Below are 10158 nucleotides of genomic sequence, written 5' to 3'. Positions count from 1 at the left end.
ACAGCCTCCGTCCCCCCCCCCCCAACAAGACAAGACACCAGGCCACACGACTCGCATGTCTAGCGATAAATTTATTATCCAAGACAGTAATTACAAACGAAACAAATCTTCTCTTTTCTCCTTAATAATGAAGACCGTTTCACAAAGCAGTAGTATAAAACCTGTTCATACATGTTCATACATGTCCAGTCTGCCACAGCGCTCGCAATATAGTCGTACAATCCCAACAGGAACAGATACAGAGATGCTCACGTTGAAGTACAAACCTTTATGTGCATCTGAGCTCTTCCTGTACTGTTCTGTTATATAGCACCATTGACGTTATACAGTTAATTAATATTCATTTGTATATGTTTATATATATGCAAAGGAAGAGAGAAAGAGACTCCACTGTGACGTTGAAGACTGGGGGCGGGGTGGGTGGGGTTACATATGCTAATACTCTGCTGTGTGGGTGGGAACCCGATGGGAGGGAAGGCAGGGGTTGGTTGTCATGAGGGTAATGGGGGTGGCTTTTGAAGAAGGGGTGGAGGTACGCAAGACATATATACACGTTAAGACGTAATACACACACAGGGCAGACAGGAGTAATCAGAGGTGGAGGTATCAGAGGGTTCTGTGGAACAGGAAGAGCTTGTCAGGTCTGGAGGCAAAGGAATGGGTATGGGCAAGGTTCCAGGCCACAGGAGTGGGGGAGTCCTGTGGAGGTGTGGTCGCAGGTCAGAGGGTCTCCCTGGCGCAGCTCCAGTTTAACAAGCCCCACAGCTCTTCGCACAAGTCTCCCCCAGAGAGCTACACTGCCCGTTGAGAGCCATCACCCCACACTTAGTGAAATGGTCACGGCACAGGTCAGCTGGCAGGAGAGAGGAGAGGGATCAGAAGATGAACAGACTCTGAGTGACAGTCACCACCGGCTGGGAACTGGCTGACTGGGACAGCATTCCAATCAAAAAGTTAGACCAGTTCCCACTGCTGAAGGGAAAACGAACAAACTGATGTCGCTGAGTGCCTTTCGTGCAGTGGGGAGGGGTGCTGGTGTCTTTCTTGCAGTGGGGAGGGGTGCTGGTGTATTTCGTGCAGTGGGGAGGGGTGCTGGTGTCTTTCTTGCAGTGGGGAGGGGTGCTGGTGTATTTCGTGCAGTGGGGAGGGGTGCTGGTGTATTTCGTGCAGTGGGGAGGGGTGCTGGTGTCTTTCTTGCAGTGGGGAGGGGTGCTGGTGTATTTCGTGCAGTGGGGAGGGGTGCTGGTGTATTTCTTGCAGTGGGGAGGGGTGCTGGTGTATTTCGTGCAGTGGGGAGGGGTGCTGGTGTATTTCTTGCAGTGGGGAGGGGTGCTGGTGTATTTCTTGCAGTGGGGAGGGGTGCTGGTGTCTTTCTTGCAGTGGGGAGGGGTGCTGGTGTATTTCGTGCAGTGGGGAGGGGTGCTGGTGTCTTTCTTGCAGTGGGGAGGGGTGCTGGTGTATTTCTTGCAGTGGGGAGGGGTGCTGGTGTATTTCGTGCAGTGGGGATGGGTGCTGGTGTATTTCTTGCAGTGGGGAGGGGTGCTGGTGTATTTCTTGCAGTGGGGAGGGGTGCTGGTGTATTTCTTGCAGTGGGGAGGGGTGCTGGTGTATTTCTTGCAGTGGGGAGGGGTGCTGGTGTATTTCGTGCAGTGGGGATGGGTGCTGGTGTATTTCGTGCAGTGGGGATGGGTGCTGGTGTATTTCTTGCAGTGGGGAGGGGTGCTGGTGTATTTCTTGCAGTGGGGAGGGGTGCTGGTGTATTTCTTGCAGTGGGGAGGGGTGCTGGTGTATTTCTTGCAGTGGGGAGGGGTGCTGGTGTATTTCGTGCAGTGGGGAGGGGTGCTGGTGTCTTTCTTGCAGTGGGGAGGGGTGCTGGTGTATTTCGTGCAGTGGGGAGGGGTGCTGGTGTATTTCTTGCAGTGGGGAGGGGTGCTGGTGTATTTCGTGCAGTGGGGAGGGGTGCTGGTGTCTTTCGTGCAGTGGGGAGGGGTGCTGGTGTCTTTCTTGCAGTGGGGAGGGGTGCTGGTGTATTTCGTGCAGTGGGGAGGGGTGCTGGTGTATTTCTTGCAGTGGGGAGGGGTGCTGGTGTATTTCTTGCAGTGGGGAGGGGTGCTGGTGTATTTCGTGCAGTGGGGATGGGTGCTGGTGTATTTCGTGCAGTGGGGAGGGGTGCTGGTGTATTTCGTGCAGTGGGGAGGGGTGCTGGTGTATTTCTTGCAGTGGGGAGGGGTGCTGGTGTATTTCGTGCAGTGGGGAGGGGTGCTGGTGTCTTTCTTGCAGTGGGGAGGGGTGCTGGTGTATTTCGTGCAGTGGGGAGGGGTGCTGGTGTATTTCTTGCAGTGGGGAGGGGTGCTGGTGTATTTCGTGCAGTGGGGAGGGGTGCTGGTGTCTTTCTTGCAGTGGGGAGGGGTGCTGGTGTATTTCGTGCAGTGGGGAGGGGTGCTGGTGTATTTCTTGCAGTGGGGAGGGGTGCTGGTGTATTTCGTGCAGTGGGGAGGGGTGCTGGTGTATTTCTTGCAGTGGGGAGGGGTGCTGGTGTATTTCGTGCAGTGGGGAGGGGTGCTGGTGTATTTCGTGCAGTGGGGAGGGGTGCTGGTGTCTTTCTTGCAGTGGGGAGGGGTGCTGGTGTATTTCGTGCAGTGGGGAGGGGTGCTGGTGTATTTCTTGCAGTGGGGAGGGGTGCTGGTGTATTTCGTGCAGTGGGGAGGGGTGCTGGTGTATTTCTTGCAGTGGGGAGGGGTGCTGGTGTATTTCTTGCAGTGGGGATGGGTGCTGGTACGTGCTACAGTACGTGGGTAGACGTATGGGTGGCTGGGCTCACCTCGAAGCAGCTCGTCATGGGCGCACACGGTGCGGACACACACCTCCTTGTTCACCACGTACACTCGCCGCAGGCTGCAGACACAAACATGACCTGAGCTCAGCGGTGGCGGCTATCGGCAGGGCAGACCGCGGGAGAGAACAGTAAGGAAGGCATACCTGTAGAAGCAGAGGCTCTTCAGGCACTGTCTGCAGGGCTTGTGTACCGAGTACAGCCTGGTGCAGGGGTACTGCTCCTCACGGCAATCTGGGGACACAGACACAACACCACTGCAACACAACACACAGTACAGCACCACAGCACGCAGTACAGCACCACTGCAACACAACGCAGTACAGCACCACTGCAACACAACACCCAGCACAGCACCACTTCAACACAACACCACAGCACGCAGTACAGCACCACTGCAACACAACACGCAGTACAGCACCACAGCACCACAACACGCAGTACAGCACCACAGCACGCAGCACAGCACCACTGCAACACAACACCACAGCACACAGTACAGCACCACTGGAACACAATACCACAGCACACAGTACAGCACCACTGCAACACAATACCACAGCACGCAGTACAGCACCACTGCAACACAATACCACAGCACACAGTACAGCACCACTGCAACACAACAAGCAGTACAGCACCACAGCAACACAAAACACAATACAGCACCACAGCAACACAACATGCAGTACAGCACCACTGGAACACAACACACAATATACCAACACAACATAGCAATCCAGCACTTCAATAACACAGCACACAATACAGTACTGAGAGTGATACAGCACTCCCAGATCCAGCATTGGGAGTGGTATAGCACTCCTGGACCCAGCACTGAGAGGGACAGCCCTCCCAGATGCAGCACAAGAGTGATACAGCACCCCCAGACTCATGTGTTTATGGTTAGTTCCAAGCACACTGTCTCACTCTTTCACTCCCTCTCACCAAGCGGTCCAGGCTCTGTGGGCTCCGTTTCCGACAGCTCTCCTGGAATACAGACGGACAGTCAGGACAGTATTCTGGACAGATGGACACACAGAGGAACACACGGACAGACAGGCAACCAGGACAGTAGGACACACACACGGACAGGCAGGACAGAGTTGTGGGCAGACGGACAGTCAGACTGGTAAAGGAGAGGTAAAGGCACAGGGAGAGAGACCACTGAAGGGAGATCTTACCGGTGGTCACTGGCAACAGCTGCTGACTGTCTGGACCCAACAGAACCTGCTGCTGGAAAGCTTCTAGACAAACGACAGAGGAGCAGGATCAGGAACCCATCGACCGAGGGACAGACAGAGTGATAGAACCAGCTCTCCTGAGACACTTACCTTGGTAGTCCACATCGTAATCCTCTGGGGAGCGAGAAGAAAAATGATCAGAGGAATTAGATTAGCAAGCAGATGAGCAGATCTGCAGCAGGCGGGTATGTTGGCAGACAGGCTGCAGACTCACCCACAGGGTACTGAGGCTGGTTGGGGTAGAGATCCTCTGTCACTTCATACTGCTGGGCAAGGAGGAGGGCTGAGGGGACACAATTCACTGTGACACACTGCGACACAGGGACACAATTCACTGTGACACACCGCGACACAGGGACACAATTCACTGTGACACACCGCGACACAGGGACACAATTCACTGTGACACACTGCGACACAGGGACACAATTCACTGTGACACACTGCGACACAGGGACACTCTGTGACAGAATTCACTGTGACCCAGTGCGACACAGGGACACAATTCACTGTGACACACTGCGACACAGGGACACACTGTGACACAATTCACTGTGACACACTGCGACACAGGGACACAACACGCTGTGCCACAGTGCCAAGAGAGCACTGAATTCGAGCAGCTAGTGCTCCGACACTGACCAGGCAGGGAAATCAGGAGCAGGCAGCTGGCCCTCATCTTCACTCCACACTTCTGGGGGTAGAGCAGTCACTGGAACTAGGAGATGGGGAGGGAAAAAAGAACCATCTGCTGACACAGCAACACAAGAAGTGACTGTAGTCATCTACACACCAGCACAGTCTGAGACGCACTGCTGTGTCTGCGCTAGAGCACTGCAGTTCATTACAGCTCTAGTTTATTACAGCTCTGTGACTCAACGGAGTAGCTCATGGGAGCTCTGTACCTCTGCTCTGTAGTTAATTATTGCTCTGTAAGTCATGAGAGCCCCCCATGACTCTGCCCTGCCCTCACTCATCTGGATTCAAAGAGCTTTACTGGCACCACCGACAGCATACCAGTACTACCACGCTGAGCAACAATTATACAGGAGATCGGGGAAGATAATTAGAAACTTACAAAAGCTGAAACAAAATAGCAGCACTGCTGGGACTGTTTAAAGTGCATTTGACATTTCACTGCAGAGGCAAGCACAGAGAAATTTATGAAGCCTAAAAACTTTAAGCTTACTCTCTTTCCCTACTTCCTTCACACTCATCTCATCTCCTTTCTCCTTGTCCCACCCTCTCCCAGCTTCAGGCAACCGAAAAAAAACCATGAAAGGAATTCTGCCAGCAGGAATGTGGCAGGTCTTGACTTCCACAGCAATCTCTCCATTATCTTCCCTTCTCCTAAACGCATAAAGCAGACGATGAGAGGGGCTGACATCCTAGAACAACAGGGAGGCAGAAGGAAAGAGGAGAGAAACCTGGGACAGAGACAGCACAGGGCACCCCGGATCAGTGAGAGGACACGCCTGCCCCTCGCTTTCAGGTCACCCCAAAGGTGCTCCACTGGACCGAGAGGACAGCAGAGGTCCAGTCGTCTGTTGTTTGGTCCATAATGTCAAAGAGCTTCAGTCCCTGCCCTGTCTAAATGCTGTAGAGAAACAAAGCCCCACCACTGCATTGCCTGACCGCGCTGGACAGTGGGGCCCACACTGCGGATCGGGGCGCTGGACAGTGGGGCTCACACTGCGGATCGGGGCGCTGGACGGTGGGCCTCACACTGCGGATCGGGGAGCTGGAAGGTGGGGCTCACACTGCGGATCGGGGAGCTGGAAGGTGGGGCTCACACTGCGGATCAGGGAGCTGGACAGGGGGGCTCAGACTGCGGACTGGGACACTGGACACTGGGGGCTCACACTGCGGATCGGGGCGCTGGACAGGGGGGCTCAGACTGTGGACTGGGGCGCTGGACAGTGGGGCTCAGACTGCGGATCGGGAAGCTGGACAGGGGGGCTCAGACTGCGGATCGGGAAGCTGGACAGGGGGGCTCAGACTGCGGATCGAGGAGCTGGACAGGGGGGCTCAGACTGTGGACTGGGGCGCTGGACAGTGAGGGCTCAGACTGCGGATCGGGGAGCTGGAAGGTGGGGCTCACACTGCGGATCAGGGAGCTGGACAGGGGGGCTCAGACTGCGGACTGGGACACTGGACACTGGGGGCTCAGACAGCGGATCGGGAAGCTGGACAGGGGGGCTCAGACTGCGGATCGAGGAGCTGGACAGGGGGGCTCAGACTGCGGACTGGGGCGCTGGACAGTGGGGCTCAGACTGCGGATCAGGGAGATGGACAGTGGGGGCTCAGACTGCAGATTGGGGCGCTGGACAGTGGAGTTTCAGACTATGGATCGGGGAGCTGGACAGTGGGGCTCACACAGCAGATTGAGGTGCGCTCCACTCTGGCTCAATCTCTGAAATCAGAAGAAACCATGTTGCTGGACCCCAGGAGCACAGGTGGGGACCCCACTTGTCTTTGTGCCTGTCTCTCAGACCTCTGGAGTCAGCATCCCGAGTGACTGACCGGTCCCGGGTCCAGGCTGTCCGCCTGCTCGCCGCGGCCCCAGCTCCCAAAGAGTCACCTCCAGCCTGTCCTGCACGCTCCTTCCTCCTAGGAGTGGAACCCCACAAACCAGCCAGCTCCCCCGGACGCCCCCCACACTGCGGTCACACTGCCAGCACTCGGGAGCAGCAGACGTGCACGAAGAAGCCCCGGTCGAACACACTGTTTCTGCACGTCCACAGAACATCCGTGTGCGAGCACTTGTGTGTCTCTCGGTGTCTGTGGCAGTGTGAGTGTGAGTCTGTCACTTTGTGTGTGTGTTTGAAGCGTGTCGATGTATGTGCATTGGACTGTGTGTGTGTGTGTGTGTGTGTGTGTGTGTGTGTGTGTGTTGAAGCGTGTCGATGTATGTGCATTGGACTGTGTGTGTGTGTGTTTGAAGCGTGTCGATGTATGTGCATTGGACTGTGTGTGTGTGTGTGTGTGTGTGTGTTTGAAGCGTGTCGATGTATGTGCATTGGACTGTGTGTGTGTGTGTTTGAAGCGTGTCGATGTATGTGCATTGGACTGTGTGTGTGTGTGTGTGTGTGTGTGTGTTTGAAGCGTGTCGATGTATGTGCATTGGACTGTGTGTGTGTGTGTGTTTGAAGCGTGTCGATGTATGTGCATTGGACTGTGTGTGTGTGTGTGTGTGTGTGTGTGTGTGTGTGTGTGTTTGAAGCGTGTCGATGTATGTGCATTGGACTGTGTGTGTGTGTGTTTGAAGCGTGTCGATATATGTGCATTGGACTGTGTGTGTGTGTGTGTGTTTGGCTCACAGACATTCCTGGTGTGAATCCGAGAGTCTACAGGAAACCGTGTGTTTTTACAGCCCACATCTGGGAGCTATTACTCCCCCCCTGCTCTGGGAGTCTGCCCTCTCCGCAGGCACAGAGCTGACCCCCCCACCACAACCACAACCTCCTCTTCTGCACTTAAACAAAACCCACTAATCCAGACACCCCCTCCCTCTCCCCCGGGGTTCCCGCTGGATCTCTGCCCCCCCGTCCCCGCCAGATCGCGCCAGCGCCCCCCTCCTTCAGTGAGGGACAGCGGGGAGGACTCTCGACCGTTAAAAACTTTTTCCCAACTTTTACACAAACGCCTTTCCAGCCCCAGCGCCACCTCCCGCACTCCCGGGAGACCCTCGGGTCTGGATCTCCATTCTGGCTGCAGCTGGCACTCGAGACAGGGAAGGTAATGAGAGTAATTAGGGTAGATTTTGATCTTTTAGAGTAATGCTGTACTGTTACCAGTCCCGCGAATTCTGCCCGCCATACTGGCTGCAATAAAGCGAAGCAGCACCATCGCCAAACATTACTGTACTTTCCTTCTTAGAAGGGCTTCTACTGAACTGGTTCTGTGTTCGCTTTCCAACTGTACTCCAAACTCGAATCGTAATTGTGTAATCCTTCTGTCTCCTCTCATTACATCATTTTTAAGTTTTTTTTCTTGCTGTCAAGCGCTTTGAGGAGCCGCTTGTAAAGGCACTATAGAAATAGTTTATACCTTCTTCCCAGCTGCAACACATCAAACATCAAATCTAGACAAATCGCGCTTCTCCAGAGAGGAGGACAGAGTTTAAGACTCCCACACAGCAGGGTCACGTCTTCACCCTGCCTGAACCGCCCACCAGCCGCCGGGCCGGACCGGGCCGGACCGGACCGGACCGCGACCCACTGTGACCCGATCAGCCCGGCTCGCTCTGTTCCCGAGTCTGTTCCCCGCGCACGCAGCTGCCCCGGACCGCCGGTCTCTTACCGCTCTGCAGCTCGGTCCGTCCGGCGACTCTGCGGTCCCTCCGCCCCGAGTCTGAGACGCCGAGTCCGAGCGCCACACCGCCCCGCCTCCCCCGCCCCCCTCCTCGCTCTCCCGGGTCCCAGCGCCTGTACCCCAGCCCCCACCCCTTCGAGCAGCCACAATGCACCAGTCTGCAGACTTTTGAAGAGTTTAATGAACAAAAATAATTCTGCGTACATTAACATTGTGCAGAGTCGCATAGTCGTTTTAATGATATGATACAGAATCACTCTGTTTTAAGCATATTATTGCACTTGGACGGAATAACAGTCGTGGCTTGAGCGGTATTAAGTATTGTTAATACCCCAGTCCTGCACTGAAATATCGGTAGTACAGTTAGTAAGAATACCCAGCAGTAGTGGTAACACCCTGTTTTGTCAATCTTAATAGATCAGGGAGGAATATCTGTGGTCCCTCTCTCAGCCTGACCTGCCTCTCTCACAAACACATACGGTCGACCTGCTCTTCAAAAATAGACCATTTTTAATTTCTGTACAGACTGTAAGATCTCACCCCACACCAGACCGGGCCTGGGCACAGAGAGCACCTTCAGAGGAGCAGGAGAGAGGAGTTGAGCTCAAATCACAGGAGAGAGGAGCCAGAGAGAGGAGCAGAGCTCAGGTCACAGGAGAGAGGAGCAGAGCTCAGGTCACAGGAGAGAGGAGCTTAAAAGAGGAGCAGAGCTCAGGTCACAGTAGAGAGGAGCCAGAGAGAGGAGCATAGCTCAGGTCACAGGAGAGAGGAGCAGAGCTGAGGTTACGGGAGAGAGGAGCTTAAAAGAGGAGCAGAGCTCAGGTCACGGAAGAGAGGAGCAGAGCTGAGGTCACAGGAGAGAGGAGCAGAGCTGAGGTTACGGGAGAAAGGAGCTTAAAAGAGGAGCAGAGCTCAGGTCACGGAAGAGAGGAGCCAGAGAGAGGAGCAGAGCTGAGGTCACAGGAGAGAGGAGCAGAGCTGAGGTTACGGGAGAGAGGAGCTGAAGAGAGGAGTTGAGCTCAGGTTACAGTGAGAGGAGCATAGCTCAGGTCACAGGAGAGAGGAGCCAGAGAGAGGAGCATAGCTCAGGTCACAGGAGAGAGGAGCCAGAGAGAGGAGCAGAGGTCAGGTGACAGGAGAGAGGAGCAGAGCTCAGGTCACAGGAGAGAGGAGCAGAGCTCAGGGGTGTTGTGAAGGCTCTCAGGGAGTTGTGTGATCTGTGTGAGTAGGTGTCCCTGACACTCCTGCGCCAGGTCTCCCCCGAGCAGCCCTGAGCCCCGAGGCTGGGCGACTCTGGGGGTGGTCCAGTCTGGGGGAGCCCCGCACCCACAGGGGCTCCAGCTGAGCTCACATTAACACCTGCATGACTGAACCCTTCCTCTCCTGCTCCAGGGATGCTTGTTTTTACAGGGTGAAAATAACGACCAAGTTCAAGTCAATCCCGTTACTGGCTCAGCTCAGTGTCCAGGCTGGCGTGGGTTCCCCAGGGGTCCCCAGGGATCCCCAGGACTGGAGCTGGGGACTCTTGGCTGGTGCCTGTGTGCAGGACCTGACTGTGTTCTTCAGTGTCGTACCGTGAAACTGCCTCAGTGTCCTTCTGTCCCTCTGTCTGACCATCCAGCCTCTCAGCACTGACAGGAAATCACTGGCCAGCAGTGTGTCGGGGTGTCAGTGTGTTAGTACAGCTGCAGTGTGTTGGGGTGTCAGTGTGTCGGGGTGACAGTGTGTTGGGGTGTCAGTGTGTCAGGGTGTTGGGGTGTCAGGGTG

At 55.2% G+C, this 10158-nt stretch overlaps 1 protein-coding gene across 1 annotated transcript; it reads right to left on the bottom strand.

Moving 5' to 3' along the window:
* Positions 1-51: 51 nt before the first annotated feature.
* Positions 52-8482, bottom strand: mfap2 (microfibril associated protein 2). Its single transcript, XM_088617169.1, has 9 exons — positions 8380-8482; positions 4720-4795; positions 4292-4360; positions 4168-4191; positions 4018-4080; positions 3782-3823; positions 2980-3067; positions 2822-2895; positions 52-853 (listed from the first exon to the last, which is right to left on the bottom strand). Exons 2-9 carry the CDS (start codon positions 4754-4756, stop codon positions 750-752), a joined length of 501 nt encoding a protein of 166 aa, XP_088473295.1. The 5' UTR covers positions 4757-4795; positions 8380-8482; the 3' UTR covers positions 52-749.
* Positions 8483-10158: the final 1676 nt, after the last annotated feature.

Source organism: Lepisosteus platostomus, chromosome 23 (assembly GCF_059453375.1).
Source record: "Lepisosteus platostomus isolate fLepPlt1 chromosome 23, fLepPlt1.hap1, whole genome shotgun sequence".
In the NCBI taxonomy this organism is placed as follows: Eukaryota; Metazoa; Chordata; class Actinopteri; order Semionotiformes; family Lepisosteidae; genus Lepisosteus; species Lepisosteus platostomus.
Note: the sequence above shows the minus strand (reverse complement) of the source record. Positions and strands in the feature narration are given on the sequence as shown.

Bases quoted from the DNA above. Each gene is read 5' to 3' on its own strand.
- mfap2 (XM_088617169.1), bottom strand. From the start codon at position 4,756: ATGAGGGCCAGCTGCCTGCTCCTGATTTCCCTGCCTG. The intron at 3,068-3,781 runs GTGAGAGGGAGT...CTGTGTCCCCAG, and splicing joins CACAGAGCCTGGACCGCTTG to ATTGCCGTGAGGAGCAGTAC. The intron at 2,896-2,979 runs GTATGCCTTCCT...TTGTGTCTGCAG, and splicing joins AAGAGCCTCTGCTTCTACAG to CCTGCGGCGAGTGTACGTGG.